Source organism: Solea senegalensis, unplaced genomic scaffold (genome assembly GCF_019176455.1).
Source record: "Solea senegalensis isolate Sse05_10M unplaced genomic scaffold, IFAPA_SoseM_1 scf7180000014563, whole genome shotgun sequence".
Taxonomy (NCBI): domain Eukaryota; kingdom Metazoa; phylum Chordata; class Actinopteri; order Pleuronectiformes; family Soleidae; genus Solea; species Solea senegalensis.
Window position 1 is genome coordinate 20,314 of NW_025321076.1, and position 17,041 is coordinate 37,354.

General features: G+C 40.8%; 1 protein-coding gene across 1 annotated transcript in view; it reads left to right on the forward strand.

Moving 5' to 3' along the window:
• The window catches only part of LOC122761318 (WD repeat-containing protein 7), a 45,916-nt gene that overhangs the window by 19,889 nt on the left and 8,986 nt on the right, over positions 1-17,041 (forward strand). The window contains exons 4-9 of the mRNA XM_044016510.1: positions 231-458; positions 10,053-10,239; positions 14,181-14,298; positions 14,881-15,030; positions 15,143-15,225; positions 15,433-15,532. Of these exons, the coding sequence (XP_043872445.1) occupies positions 231-458; positions 10,053-10,239; positions 14,181-14,298; positions 14,881-15,030; positions 15,143-15,225; positions 15,433-15,532 (866 nt within the window). The remainder of the gene's footprint in view (positions 1-230; positions 459-10,052; positions 10,240-14,180; positions 14,299-14,880; positions 15,031-15,142; positions 15,226-15,432; positions 15,533-17,041) is intronic.

Below are 17,041 nucleotides of genomic sequence, written 5' to 3' on the forward strand. Positions count from 1 at the left end.
TTTTGAGATTCTGGGGGCGTGTCCAACACACACACACGTGCACACTTTAATCTCAGGATGGGACGATACCGATATTACGTCTGATACAGTCATTTTAGACTATTTATGAACGTATGAAGCTGTTAACGACACATTTGTCAAAGACATAAAAATTCTCTGCAGGTGGTAGAGTCAGACGTTGTGTTAAAAATCTACTCATTTACTCGTCTCTGTCTCTGTCTCTACACCAGGTTGTCTGTCCAACCTTCCGCCGAACGCCAAGAAGATCTCCAACTCCTACGAGGAGCGCCGCAAACAGGCCACCGCCATCGTGCTGCTGGGCGTCATCGGGGCCGAGTTCGGGGCTGAGATCGAGCCGCCCAAGGGTCTGACGCGGGCGCGCACCGGTGGACAGGCTCCCGAGGGCTTCGGCCTGACGAGCGGAGGGTCGTCCAACTACTCACTGGCCAGGCACACATGTAAGTGTAGATTGGAGATTTGTCTGGAGAGGCTGAAACACTATTATCTGGGTTGGAAAATATCATTTTCCTCATAAAACTGAAGATTAAAGTGGAGAAAAGTTGGGGAATAAACCTTCTGGGCAACCTGAAACTGGGAGGGGTGAACGATCTGCACGGTTCAATTTCACAACTCTCTTGACTGGTATCAGCCTAGAACCTGGTTAAACACCTTGTTAAACACCTGGTTAAACACCTGGTTAAACACCTGGTTAAACACCTGGTTAAACACCTGGTTAAATACCTGGTTCTTCCCACTAGTTGAACTGAAGAAGCCTCTTGGACGAGAGTGTGAAATGTCTTCAAATCAATTCGAGAAAGTCCAGTCGCCCACAGCTACTACTGAACTACTGAAGATGATTATGTCATTCCTTGCTTTATGTTCACTTGACTCGCAGATAACTAGCAGTCGCTTAGTAACAGTGTTCTCACGACTTGTCTCACGACTGAGTTGAAGGTAGCGTTGGTGACCGAGATCATGAATCCTTCTGGAAAGTGTTTAAATCGTGAAAAGTAGGGGGTAATTTTTTCGTGAATTTACATACAAACCAATGACGTCGCCCCCTGATGGACATTTAAGAGAATCCAGGTGTCAGGCACTTGTGCAGTATCTTCACATTCTGGACAGCAGCTCAACCCTCTGAGACCCTTCAGCACCTTGAGTTCCTTGTGTTTTCTATTTCTATATTCTTACAAACATATTTGACATTTTGGTTATATGTCATTAAAGCGTCGACACTGTGCTCTTTGGAGGAGCCTGGTGAAAGTCGCTGGTTGTGGAACACACGGCAGTAGCCGGAGTGGAGCTGATATTGTTATTGATTTTTCCCTCTCTTTGTGCCCCCCTTTTATTTTTCTATAATCTTGTTTCACCTTTTAATTTTCCTGCTCCAATGCTCGGCTCCGCACTGCGCCGCCATTCTTCCACACTCTTCAGGAAAACCCCCGCCTGCGCTGCTGCTTTTGGGTTCTGACGGTCGGACTCTCCAAGCTTAGCTTTGAATCGTTACCTTTTGTTTCGGACAGATTGTTATTGACATTTTAAGGTCCCTCATAACGTTGATGATCTCTGACCCCGTGACTGGCCTCGTTCATTACGTCGGATAAGTCGCCGCTAAAAAAAATCTATTGCACAAAAAGTGCATGTTTATTCGAGTTTCCCAAACTTTCTATACATTTAAAGAACCTGCTCATCCACCTGGATTTATTTGCTGTACAATTGTTATACAACTGTTTGGGAATTACGGTACTGAGACGCTGACGCGCTGGTGAATCTCGTCTGTGATTGGACAGTCGTTCTGCAGACTTCCTGAGGGCTGCCATTATGACAAGTATATGCACACAAAGCTCTATTTCTCTGCTTTCTGGTCGTTTTTGGATTTTCTAGGTATCGCAAATGGTGATAGGAGTTATGGTAATGAGAAGTACGCATGCCAAATCCTTTTGGCAACAAAAATATGTTAACAGAAGGGATAAAGACGGCAAACAGTTGTCACCCAAAATCAATATAATTTGTGATTAGTTAAGCTAATATAGTTTTTAAGTAGTAAACCCATTATTTTTTGGTAATTAAGTAAGAAACATTTTATTTTGGGCATGTCATTTTAAACATATACACATAAATCTTAAGTAAAAGTTAGGAAAAATGTGTGCAAATTAGTTTGGGGACCCAAAAACAATCTCCCGCGACCCATCTGTGGGTCCCGACCCAGTGTTTGGAATCACTGTGTTTAGAGAATATGTGTGTTAGGTCAGAGTCAGGGAATGTTGTGATTTTCACACATACTAACAATTTCCCCCTTTTACCATTTATTGTTATCGCGATAATGGAAATTCACAATTTTCACTCTAATGTATCGCGATGCGCGATGAAATTGTGTATTTGTGCACTTTATCGCAGGAGCTTCTGCAGCATAAATGGAAGTTAAGTGTCCGAAGAAAGACAATGATGAAAAGAATGTAACATTTTACATCATTAATAACATGATCGAGTGTGTACGTGTACGTGTGTGTGTGATGAAACCTAAAACCAGGAATACTCAAAACGTGTCACAATTATTGTGCCTGAAATCTAAAAGATAATGGTTTAATATTCACTCTTTTCCTTCTTTAACTCCCAGTTTCATTCACTTACTTTATTACAAACCTGTTTTTGTAAAAAATGAAATTATAAATAGACGCTCGGAACCTGAACCTTGCTCCTTCAACATTCTACAACTATAAGTCAGACAAAAGTATAAAGTTCAGCGCTGGATTTGAGCTGAGGGGTAGAGATGGAATTGATTTTCGTCCGCCAAGCTTGACACCTTAAGGAGCTTGGCCCTGACACACACACACAGACACACACACAGACACACTCACACTCACACACACACGCACACACACACACACAGACACACACACAGGCGGTGCCACAGTGTGCCTGCAGCGTTGGACCTTGGTGGGCATCAAACCTGCACTAAGCAGAGCTGTTCTTCCGTCCTGCTGCTCCCGAGCTCTGATTGGCCGCCTCTGGGGGCATCCGCCCGGTGACAGAGCCTGTGCACTCACTGATAGGCCGTGGAGCATGTTACTGCTTAGCTGGGCCGGTACACAGTGGTCCAGCTCACCTGTGTGGACTCACCGCACACACACACACACACACACACACACACACACACAAACAACCCAACCCCTGTGTCATCAGATGAAAAACTCAAACTCAAGATTTAATTGATCTCCTTAAACTTTGCTTCTTTTCTTATCTTTAAAAGTCAAGTATTCAAGTAAAGATGACTGTTTTCATCAAGCCTTTATTTTGGTAGCCACTCTCCCCCGTTGCATTTGAGTAGCGTCGAAAATGTTGTCGTTTATTACCTCTTAATTTACCTCTTAATTTTCACAGCTTCTTAACTTGGTGTGTGTTGGCTTTGATTACTTTGGACCTTGAAGCCCTGCTAAGTGAAGACGTTTTTATTGCAGAGACAGAGTTAACGAGTACGATTCCCCAGCAGAAACATCATGATTACATGACATTACATGTCATGTAATGTTTTTATCCAAAGCGACTTACAATGGAATTGAGTACAATCAGCCAAGGGTGGAGTCGAACTTGCGAACATGATGTCTTTCACACACACAGGGTTCCGGTCTTAACCACTAAGCCACTCCACCCCCCACATCATGATGCACTGAGTAGTATCAGAGAAATGTAGTACACGGTGTATATTTTTGAATATTCCGGAGTGAAACAAGTGTTTTTCTACCTCTGCTTGTGAGCAAAGACATTTGGTCTTCGTACCATTCTTCTGAACATGATGCCTCAAGAACGTCTAGTGTGAATCCTTTGAAATTTTCCGATTTAGATTGTGGTCAAAGGTTCAAATATTTTGAAGCGTGTGGAGCTGTCGATCAAACAGCAGGCAAACAACCACCTGGCAGTGATTCTTGTTGGAGTTCCTACCTCAGAGGAGATGAGAGGAAGAATCCAGGAGGAACTGTGAACCGTGTTGAGGAACTTTTAAGGTGCGTTGGGGTGGATTGAACCGTTCCATTCTTTGGCACCCTTCCCTTGGGATACCAGAGTACGATCAGGGTCCCTTGGTGGTACTTCATCTCAGTCATCGCAGTCTGTTCTCGTTCAGATCTTGACGTGTTGTTGTTGTTGTTGTTGAGACAAACGGAGCAGGACAAAAAAAAGAGCTGCTGGATGTCCTCCTTTGTTGTCTACTGTATCGCGTTCCATGACGTCATTCATTGTCGTCGCATCGTCACGGTACCTGTCGATAGGGCACGGCCCGCACCTCGTCACCTACCAAGTAAAGGTTCTGTTCTGAGTTGAAGCTCAAGCCTGACCCAGGACTTCACCAGACCAAAAGTGAGTGAACCTTTAAGTGGTTTTATTACTGAGCCTCAAACTGCCTGTGGTGCAGAACTTCACTTATCTTCTACTGTTCCTCACTTCTTTGGCTTTTTTGTTGTGGTCTTTTGTCTACTCCCATACAGTTTGTTGTTTTTCTCCCCCCCTCCCCCTCCTCTCCTCTTGCTATTATGAAATTGAAAGATGGATCGGTGTTGTTGGCATACAGCAGCAGCGTGTGATGAATGAGAGCTGTCCACCCAGGGAGAGGGGGGGGTGTACAGTAGTCTATACAGCAGAGTATAGATTGATGTTTTCATATCGCGAGGAGGGAAATGTAGGGGAGACGGAGATTGAGCCTAAGGACGGAGGGACGGGTGATGACAGAGGGACCAGAGGATGTGGATGGACAGGACACTGTCACGGGACAGGAAACTGTCAAGGCCTGTTCAATCCACACTGGTGTTTTAAAAACATTCAAGGGAGCAGATTTTTGTAGTGTTGACAAGAGGAGTGGACCTTTTATCTTTGAGGTAGTTAGCTGTGCTTGTTAGCTTACATTATAAAGTTAATCATTTGCAAATGATCACCAAGTCCCTAATTTCCCAGTTACGAGTAGGAAGTTTCATGCCGAGTTTGCAAATCAAGATTGCAACTCTTACTGGGTTTTTGTGTAGTTCCATCTTTTTTGTGTCCACTTAAATAAGTCGTGCACACAGTGTTGTCCTTCAGAAGCTAAGCTGCTATGTTTCCATGATAAAAATAAATATATTTTGGTCAAAAATCACAACATTCCTTTGAAAATGTCCATCAACTACCAACTAGCAAACTGTCTATGCAAACGCTAGCTATAACGCTAACATCAACCACTGTTATAACCTGACTTGTGAAGAGTTTCTGGGGAAACTGGAATGAGACAAGCGAGCGTTAGCATCATTTAGCCACATCTTAGACTTAAATGTTTGGGTCTAGCTTTTTGGGGCGAGGGCCCTATCATGACTGTGTGCAGTCATAGTTTATTTTTTGTATATTGATTATTTTATATCATAGTGTAGTACTTGTGAATTTCCCCCAGTGTGCGATCAATAAATTAAAATCTAATCTTAAGATACTTAGCCAAAAACAGGCTAAATGGTATAATAGCTGGTTGCCAGTTAGCCTTTGACAGAATATCTCATTGGATACTGTGATTATTCACCAAATACTTTGTTCTTACTCTCAAAAAAACATGACTATATAACATTTAAGAACATTTTTTTATCGTGTAAACACAGAAAACCTAGCGTCCTCTGCTCACATACTGGCTCTCACTCTCCCTGTTTTTGTAATTTCCTTCTTTCTTTGCAGCCAGTCTGATCCAGCTCTCATCCACTAACCAAGTCCCCAATATTGATTTACCTTCAACATTCATTTAAGCTCTCTCACACACACACACACACACACAGAGTAGGAAGGGAAGGAGTAGAGGAAGTAGTGAGCCTGTTAGTGGTCGACCTAGCCTGGTAAAAAATTAGACGTCACCAATCTGTCATTGTTTCACAGCCTCGGCTTCTCCTCTGGTCTTCCTCCTCCTCCTCCTCCTCCTCCTCCTCGTCCAGCCTTAATCACTCTGTGTGTGTGTGTTAATGTGACGTGTTTACTGCTCTAACTAACAGCTCATTATCGCCGACTGATGCTTTGTCAATAGCTTGTTGGTTCATTTGGGCTCCGTCGGGCCTTTAAATAAAGATGTCCGCCACTGAGAAATGGACCAAAGTCCACACACACACACACACACACAGGACGGGGGGGGAGGGGCTGTAAATTTGTATCTCGATCCAGCCAATTACAGCGCGGCTTGTTAACGGCCGGCGTTAATTGTCCGGGGAGAAATTTATGACGATGAAGGTTTCGTTACATGTGCACACTCTCCTGTCCGCCCACAGTCAGAGTCACTGTCAATCAACGGTGTTGACCTTTAACCTTGTGCCCCCCCCGTTTCTAAAGCTCAGTTTATATTTTTGCATGCGTTAATTCTGATTTAAGTGACCTTTGACTCCCATCTCAAACATAGCAGTTATTTTAAAATGACTGAAACACTGTTTTATTGATTATTACTTGCGTCATAATTCCCTTTATTATAAATTGATCACTTGTGTCCAAACTAATAATAATAATCCAATTGTTTTCAGTTGTTTTGAATGTTTCCATAGATGCATGAAGCTTAAATAGAGTTCTGGATTTCTGAGGCAAATTTTTGTGAAATTATGGATTTGATCAAATAAATTTGATAACTTTAAAATTCAAAATCAATGTCACCGCCCACCGATGGTTATTTAATTAACTCACGAGGGACCTGGAGAGTCCCAACTCTATAGTTTAAATGTGTAAATAAGAAAATGTTTTGATATTAATTCATTTTGATAACTATTATCATTAATTACATGGTCATTTTGTACTTTTCATACAGTTCAGTGCCTTTAATACATAACACGCATTAATGACACAGAATGAATAAAAGTTTTTAAATAATATGATAGAAAACTATATAGTAGTTATAATTGTGCTTTTTATAGGAAAAATACACTTCAAAGTGCCTTTAATACATTACACATGTAAAAAATGACACGGAATGAATAAAAGTTTGATAATATGTATAATATACCAACTATTTGTATGTAAACAGACGATTGTAAAAGATAAATCTAAATCATTTTTGGCTTTTTTATGCAGCTTTTCTAAGAAGAACATTGATATATTAGTAATTAATAAGTGATGTGAAGTCATGTTGTGTGCAGAGCTTTTTAAATGCTTCTTAAAATTGTTGATTATTGGAAACAAAAGGTGTGATTTTATACATTTTTTTGGGAGGATTTTTTGAAAAACAACAAAAATGACGAACGACTACAATAAGAGAATTTATTTAAGGAGAAAAAAGCCTTTTATTTGGGTTATAAATAATTATACAAGATGTACTAATGCTACACTGTGTTAGTGAATATTTTAGTGAGAAAAATCAAACAGTATAATTGATCATTGATCGTGTGTGCAGTGTTTTTTTTTTTACGATTTGTCCTTGATTTGTAATAACGATTAGTCAGGGGTTAAAGGTCACGTCACTGCTGATATTTACCCTCCACTGTTTGCATGTGTACATGTACATATATACATACACATACATATATTGATGCATGTAACAAACAAAACTATGATTGATCTGACTGGTGCCCATGTTTACATACCCTCACCACACTGATCATGGGCTGAGGGTCAAAGGTCACCAGCTTGTCACTGGCTTCACTCCGCCAATATGCTAACAGCTAAGCATCTCAGAGATTCCATCTCAATATCGTTCATATAAGTGTGTGTGTGTAGATATAAACCAATCAGGAAGGGGGGTTTAAATCCAGCTGATGATAAAATAGCAGCAGATCCAGATGATGATGAGATTATCTGTGTGTGTGTGTGTGTCTGTGGAGACACGAGGACCTTCAGAGCCACCACAAGATCATAAATACTTCAGCGCATTTATATTTTTTATTTTATTAAATTACATGTTTCATGTCATGTAATGACTCTTTAACATTTAGATTTAAAGTCAATTGAACGTCCTTATTGATCCGTGTGTGTGTGTGTGTGTAAGATCAACGATGATATAAATCTGCTTCTGTAAATGGGTTTAACTTTAAAGGCGCAGTACGTAATAATGTTTGAGCTTCACTCGTCGTTGGCAGTTGAGCCGGCATGTCTACGGTGGCCTGGAAGTGCAAACCATTATTACAAAACATGAAATACTTTTACAAATCCCACAGGATAGGACAGGAAATGGCACTCAGTTCTTTTTGGCTCAATTCTTCTTTCTCTTTTTTTTTGACAGTAACACACATAATATTTAACAAACAAACCACCAAGAATGACATTAAAACGTTTATCTTTATTTATAGAATTAACTCATACAGTGAAGGTTATGGTAAAAGTTTGATATAAGACGTCGTTAAAAAGACAAAGTCAGTGGCTCTTATTTAGAAAGCCAGGTTTCCTTAAGATGTGTGGCTTTAGTTCATTTGTTTTGGGATTTGTAATAAAAGTTTTGTAACAATGGTTTTTACTTCCAGGCCGCCGTACTTTGTCAGTACCTACATTATACATTATTAGTCTGTTAACAATAAAAGCAGACATGTAACATACAGTGTGTAATGTATGGATCAAGTTACTTATGAGTCCAGGAAGAGAAACGGCCAAGTCAGAGTCACATCGGAACATTTTCACAATTACAGCCCAAAACTAACCTGAGTCCATTATTCATTTAATATTAATATTAATTAAGGATTCAGTTTAAGAGGTTTGTTTTTCAGCTTCTTAAATGTGAATATTTCCTGGTTGCTTTGCTCCGTGTGTGTGTGTGTGTGTGTGTGTGTGTGTGTGTGTGTGTGTGTGTGTGTGTGTCTGTGTGTGTCTGTGTGTGTGTGTGTGAAGAATCTGCTAAAAGCTGCAGAGACCCAGTGAGAGGGGGTGGGTTCATATGTTTGAACGGAGGAGGAGGAGTTATCGAGAAATGGGGGACATTTTCTGGAGATTTGATGGTCAGTGCGTCCCCACAGAGACTGGCTCAAATGTCAGGTCAGCTCTGAGGTGACCTCCCTGCCTCCTTCCCTCCCCCTATATGACTCTCTACATCCTTTGTGTGTGTGTGTGTGTTTCCAGCAAGTCAAATCTTATTATTTCACAATTTTTAACTTAATCTTAAAAACCTATATATAGTCCAGTATTTTTCCTTATAGGAGAACAGATAATAGTTTTCTCCATTGGAAATGTCTATGTTAAAAAATGGCTGCCATGTTGCTGTAATGGGCGTGGCTTATTTTCATCTCTCTATCATCTTTTAACCCTTTCACACTGAGCATACGCTGCGTCACCGTAATTATGCGACGGTTTGTGCTGTTGGTAAAAACCCAGAGAACCAGTGTTTCTTTGTCACCAGAGAGGAGACACTCAATGAGACAAACGACTCAAACAAATGTGATTTGAAATGTGTTCATATTTCAAATTTAACACACATAAAAGAACCCTTTTAGTTCTTTTTCTTCATTGTAAATTGTTAAAACACTGTTTTAACATGACAGAACGACTGCCAGATATTGAAAGTTATTCTTTAAAATTGGCTAAATAAAGCGGTTAACTCACAGGATCATTTTTTCCGCTTCCCTTTTATGGTTAAAATAAGTATTAAAAAAGAAAGTCCAGACGGACATTTTGAGGCTTGTTAAAGAGTTAATTTACTTTCTCGATTAATCTATAAATTGTTTGGTCCTAGGGGTTCAACAATTCCTCGATTAATTGATTATTAATCAATTACTAAATTCATTCATGAAGTATTTTGAGTGTTTTTCAGGAATTAAAATGAGTTTTCCTGATTTTTCTCCTCCTTAAAATGTGAATATTGTCTGGTTTCTTTGCTCCATAATAACAGAGAAGTCCATAAAACTGAATGTTTTTTGGACAAAACAAGACATTTGCACCACATACTGTAGGGCTGCAACTAAAGATTATTTTCATAATCGAATCTGTTGATTGCTGATCAGTGTTTCTCAAACCTGGAAAGGATGACATTCTCAAATGTCTTGTTTTGTCCAAGAAATATTGAGTTTTATGGATGGACATAGGATGGAGTATTTAAGAAGCTGTAAAGGTGACACTGAGCTCCTGTGGTTGTGATAGTTCCATGTCACTGTTTCCAGGTAAGGCCCTGACCTTCCTGCTGCTGCAGCCCCCCAGCCCCAAGCTGCCCCCCCACAGCACCATCCGCCGCACCGCCATCGATCTGATCGGCCGAGGCTTCACCGTGTGGGAGCCGTACATGGACGTGTCGGCCGTGCTCATGGGACTGTTGGAGCTGTGTGCCGACGCAGAGAAGCAGCTGGCCAAGTGAGTCCACGCACACACACACACACACACACACGGAATGTCACATCCTGAAAAGAGTCAATTAAAGCTCACGTCTCACCTTTTGTCTTACGTGTTGATAATCATCAATAAATGAAGTTATCTGAAAATAAATAAATAAGAATTCAACCAATTCCCGCGTTATGGGGGAGGAGCTTTAAAGACAAGGTGTGTGTGTGTCGGGATGTGTCACATGTAGCTGACTGCAGCTTTATTTTTTATCCAAGTTAGATTCATGAACTGAAACTTTGTGTCTGTGCACGACCTGCATTTATATAAACTTCGTCAGGACACATTTGTGCTCAGAATAAAGTTTTAAATAAGTAAAATTTAAGTTTTATAGCTTTTGCAAAAACATTGCTTTCCCTACAAAAACCATGTTACTAACATTACAAAAAAATGACTTCTGTTCAAAAAACATTTCAAAAATAAAATATTACAATTTCTTTTTACTTGCGTAACAAAAACCATGTCACCATGAAATTGCAAAAAACATAACTTATGTTACAAAAACATTACTCATGATACAAATAAAAGGTAACAAAATATATGATACATAATACAGGTTATGTTAAAAAAAACATAACTTATGTTACAAAAAAGACTGGTTATGTTACAGGAATATTTTATTAAGATTACAGGAACAATAATCCTTGACTTTCACTGCTTTTGGGGGCGGAGCTTTTGCCGAGAGTGAAGACAGGAGGATGAGGCTGTTACTGTCATTTCTGCTCAGGAACTCTGAGACACACACACACACACACACACACACACACACACACACACACACACACACACACACACACACACACACACACACACACACACACACACACTCACTCACACACTCACAGAGAAACACTTAGGTATTGTAGAGCTGACACACTGAGTTACAGCAGCCGAGCTGTAACCTGATTTCAGGACATTATGATGATGTAACAATGTCTGCGTTGCTTTGACATGTGAGTCCCCTGTGTGTGTGTGTGTTAATGTCGTATTATGGTCTGTTTACATTAGCAGCAGCTTTAGCTGCTTTAAGGAGAACTCCAAGCAAACACATCGTCCTCCTCCTCCAGAGGAATCTGCTGATTAATGTCAGTGTGTGTGCGTGCGTGTGAGAGAGGGGGGCGGAGCCTGCAGACCGACCACAGTGTCAGTCAGCAGACATTAGCATAGCACAGATATTGACTTCACGTTTACGGTGGAGGAGATGTTCCACCACAGACGATGGCAGCGGCAGCAGTGAGGAGGTCAAAGGTCATGGCCGCCTTTATATACAACCACAATGAGCTTGTGGTTAATGTTTGACTGGAGATTTACACAAGTGTCACCGTCACAGGTCATTTAATGTGTGTGTACTGTTATGTTTTGTTACATAAAAAAATAATATCCTCCTCGTCCTCGTTTACGACATTTTTCCAGTGCGGTAAAAACTTTATTCATTTATTTATTTCTCCAAAAAAAATAATTTTTTTATTTAAAGTGTTCCATTATTTTATTTTTTTTCCTACCAAAAAATCACAAGAAATTATCATATTTGGGAGAATACGAGTTACAGCCATGTGACTGTGGCAGGTCATGTGACCCCTGCTGGCCTCAGCCCGTCACTGCATCTGTCAGCGTCTCAGTCTGTAAACAGTCAGTGTCGTGTTTTTGTGCAGCAGTGAATCGTCGTCACATGACCCGGGGTTTTCACTCCTCCCTCACACACGAAAATCAATACGTGTGTGTGTGTGTGTGTGTGTGTGTCTCAGTATTGACTGGATAATGTCAGCGTGATATTGGCTGTGAATGCAGCCATGTTGCCAGGTTTACACACACTGAACGGTGTGTGTGTGTGTGTTCAGGTTTAGTTACTTTAAAGCACTTTATTTTTATTCGCCCTGTGTGTGTGATGTACTGATGTCCTGAAATATTATTCACTATTCAATTTAAAATTTGTAGATATATTCATATTTTTATGGATTAAATGAAATACAGAAATACAGAAAATGTGTAATATTATTATGTGGACCGTTCAGTTTGGACACATAAAGGTATAGGTCGGGTTTATTTCACATTTAGAGCCTTTTCCAACTAGAAACTGACGTTTGTGTGCAGCTCACTTTCTGCACCAAACTCCATTGAGAAAATCAGCGATTTTACGTCACAGCACACAGGAGTTGTTGATCCACTGCTGCCTCCATGACTAAGTTAAAATGTGTTATTTTGTTAGTTCAGTTTGTGAAATCCTTCATTCTAATTTACCTCAGTGATATAAATTTACCAAACGCGGCAGCAGCAGACCAGCAGCTCCTGTTTCCCTGCAAGCTTAAATCTCTGATTTTCTCTATGGGCTTTGGTGTGGGAGAGTGACGGGTTTACACATCAACATAAAGTTGAGTTTCCTGTTAAAAAAAGCCCGTGTAACAGTGAGATAAATCAGCAAACACACTTTTATTGTGTTTTATATTGTACACTTCATACAGTAGTCTGGCTGTGGCGCTGGTTCTCGGGGCAGGGGGCGCTCACACCATTGTCAACAATGACTGCACATCAGTACATCACACAACAGCACTACAGAAAAAACTATCACTTTAATTAATACAATGTAAAGAAAGCACAAATAAATCAGACTTTTTTTTGTAGCTTTTCGTTGATGGAGCCACTGGCCCGTGTGTGTGTGTGTGTGTGTGTGTGTGTGTGTGTGTGTGTGTGTGTGTGTGTGTGTGTGTGTGTGTGTGTGTGTGTGTGTGTGTGTGTGTGTGTGTGTGTGTGTGTGTGTGTGTGTGTGTGTGTGGCTGTGTGTGTGTGTGTGTGTGTGTGCTGTGTGTGTGTGCTTGGCCATTAAATGCGTCTGTGTAATAATCCCTTCCAGATTTCATTACATGTTCTAAATGTCGGCTGTTAACCTCGCTGCTTCTCGGCACAATTAGCTCTCCCTCGCTCCCTCCTCTCCCCGCTGCCTTATATCAACACGCTGACTGTTTCCAATTACAGCCGCCTCTCTAAATGAAATTAAACATTTCAATAGCGCTGATATATTGGCAATATATTACCGGTATTAATTACAGGATCTGGCGGCGTGATCTGTAATCAGAGGAGATGAATCGTCCGGTCGCCCATCACTCCTTCCCTCCCTCTCTCTCTCCCCAGAGTCATTTGTTAACAAGGTGGCCTTGCTCGGCCTTCATCCTCTCTCTCTCGCCTCTCTCTCTCACACACACACACACACACACACACACACACACAGAGGGGTGTGGGGCCAGCTGTTGGGGTGTGTGTGTCTAATTCTTGTTGCATTGTGGGAGTCCATTATGCTGTCGTCTGGTGAATGGCTCCCATTGACTCGGCCTTGACATTATAAGCTGCCTGCTAATCTCTTCACTCCATATATTAGTGAGGCTCCATCTCTCTCTCTCCCTGCAATGTGCAATTATAGATACACACACACACTACACTATGTATAGATACAAATATGTGTGTATTTACACACATATTTGTACTGTATAATTATATTGTATATTTATTTATACATATAGACATGTTTAAATGCACTTATTGTCGCATTTAAACGTAGTGGTAGTTGCTTTGGATTTTCCCATTTTTATCTAAGTTTTGTCGTCTCTTTCAAAAATCATCAGTTAAAAACACTTTTTTTTTACTCCATCTGTTGTTTTTTTAAAAAATGTCTTTTTTTTAAATATTTGACCGGTCCGGCCCACTTGAGCTCCTCTGCTGCTGCTGTGCATCAAAGTGTTTCACAATAAAAGCCTCATTTTTAAAAGAGAGGGAGCAGAAAGTGCTTTTACTTTGAAAAGGCTGCAGAAAGTGCTTTTACTTTAAAAAGGCAGCAGAAAGAACAACGACAAAGAACTACAAATACATACTTTGCAGCACACGATGTGGAGACAAACATTTTCCTGTCTGTTTTCTCTCTCCAGCGTCACCATGGGTTTGCCTCTGAACCCGCCAGCGGATTCGGCACGCTCTGCTCGCCACGCCCTCTCCCTCATCGCCACGGCGCGCCCTCCCGCCTTCATCACCACTATCGCGAGAGAGGTGAGACTCTTCCACGCACAGTCTCTGTGATGCAGAGAGGTGTGTCTGCACACCGGTGGCGGCTCAGTGGTAAAGGGAGTTGTCTTCCAGCTTGAAGGTTGTGGTTTACACATGTTAGAGAGTTTGGAGACAAATTCTACACTTTTTTTGGATTGTTGGCTTTGTTGAATCCCTCAAAGCTGATTCACCATGTTTTACTGGACATATTTGACACCTTTTTGCCACGTAGGCTGTGATTACACTGTGTGGTACAAATCAGATATGACCCATGAATACAGTTAGATATCAAGGCTTATTTGTATGTGACAGTAAATAGGTTATAAATCAGATATGTGCCTTTGTTTAAATGTTTTTGTTTGCCTTTTATTATATGCTGCTGCTGTAGTTTTCTTTCTTTTTTTAATATAAAGCATAAATGCCCCGTTGTTGTGTTTACATACGTGTAGAGGAAGAGTGAAGTGAGAGATATCCAGCTATAACATATAACTCCATGTGTAGATGTTGCTTAATCCTACGCGGTTGATACAGGTGTACCTAATAAAGTGGTGAATATACGCTTTCTTGTTTTTATTTGATTTCCAGGTTCACCGGTACAACGCGGCGCAGGCTAACTCTCAGTCGCAGCAGAACGTTCACACCACCACGCTGGCCCGAGCCAAGACTGAGATCCTGCGAGTGATTGACATCCTCATTGAGAAGATGCCCGGAGACGTTGTTGACCTGCTGGTCGAGGTAAAACTTTCATGACGCGCCGCTCATCACTGAAGGATCCTCCACACATACACGTTAATATTTCATCTTTTCTCTGTCTGTGTGTGTGTGTGTGTGTGTGGCTCTTCTCCAGGTGATGGACATCATCATGTACTGTATCGAAGGTTCTCTGGTGAAGAAGAAAGGACTGCAGGAGTGTTTCCCCGCCATCTGCAGGTACACACACACACACACACACACACACGGAGGTCAGTGGGTGCAGATTTGTGGGAGGAGTTAATGCTAGTTGACCTCAGGCTGTCTATACTGATGTCATAGGGTCAGAGGTCGACTCACATGTGACAGATTTCTGCCTGAGGGCGACTCAGTGTGTGTGTGATTCCTGTCCTGACGTGTGTGTGTGTGTGTGTGTGTGTGTTCCAGGTTCTACATGGTCGGTTACTGCGATCGCAGTCATCGTATCGCCGTCGGAGCTCGTCAGGGTTCAGTGGCACTTTACGACGTTCGTACCGGAAAATGTCAGGTGCGTCCAGAACCGCTGATCCACCGGTGGTCCATACTGATGTAGAGATTTCACCTGCTCCAATATTCTGTCTGTCCAAACATCCAACATCCGGCCCAAACATTTCATTCATCTGCCTAAATTATCATTCTAAATATAATTCATCTATCTAAATATCTGCCTAAATATCTGCCTAAATATCATTCAAGATTATCTAGATATAATTCATTCATTCAAACACTTGTCTAAATATCTATTCTAAATACTTGTCTAAACATTATCTATTCATTCAAATATAGTCTATCTGCCTAAATATTTTCTTATATCTAAACATTTTCTATCTGCCTAAATATAATCTATCTAAATATCTGCCTAAATATTTGTCTAAATATCTATTTTAAATATCATCTATCTATCTAAATATAATCTATCTATCTAAATATTGCCTATCTATCTATCTATCTAAATATAATTCATTCAATAATTTCCGGCTCAGTATCATCTATTCAAATATCTATCTAAGCCATCTATCCAAATACATCTATCCAAACATCTATCCAACATCATCCATCCATCCAAACATCATCCATCCATCTATCCAAACATAATCCATCCGTCTAAACATCCATCCAAATACCCATCCAAACATCCGCCCAACATCCATCCAACATCATCGATCCATCCAAACATCATCCATCCAAACATAATCCATCCGCCCAAACATCCATCCATCCAAAACATCATCGATCCATCCAAACATCATCGATCCATCCAAACATCTATCCAAACATCAACCAGACATAATCCATCCGCCCAAACACCCAAGGTCCAAACATCCATCCAAATATCCAAATATCCAAACATCATCCATCCATCTGAAACATAATCCATCTGTCCAAACATCATCCATCCATCCACATATTCTAATTGGCCCAAACATCCTATCCAAACATCATCATCCGTCCAAACATCATCCATCCATCCAAACATAATCCATCCATCCAAACATCATCCATCCATCCAAACATCATCCATCCTTCCATCCATCCAAACATCCATCCAAACACTAATAAGAAGAGAGTAAGAACAGAGAGAGGAGAAGATAGGACAGAGGAACTGAGGAGAGACAAACATTTGAAGCACAGACAAAGAGAAGGAGGAGAGGCTGATTAATGATGAAGTGATGAGTCTCTTAATCATGTTTTTGTCTTTGTACATGTATTTGTTTGGTCATGTGTGTGTGTGTGTGTGAGTGTGTGTGTGTGTGTGTGTGTGTGTGTGTGTGTGTGTGTATTGGTAATTTGCTGTGTATTGATTGTGAGTAACCTGAGCAGTCGAGTCTGGTGAGGGGGTCATTTATCTGATAACAGCATTGCCTCTGTTCACCCAACATTCTGTGTGTGTGTGTGTGTGTGTGTGTGTGTGTTTGGACACAGGGTTAAGACAGGACGAGCTTTTCCTTTGTGTTTTATTTGCTGTAATTAACATTTAATAGATAATATCTTTGTGGGGTGTGTGTGTGTGTGTTCA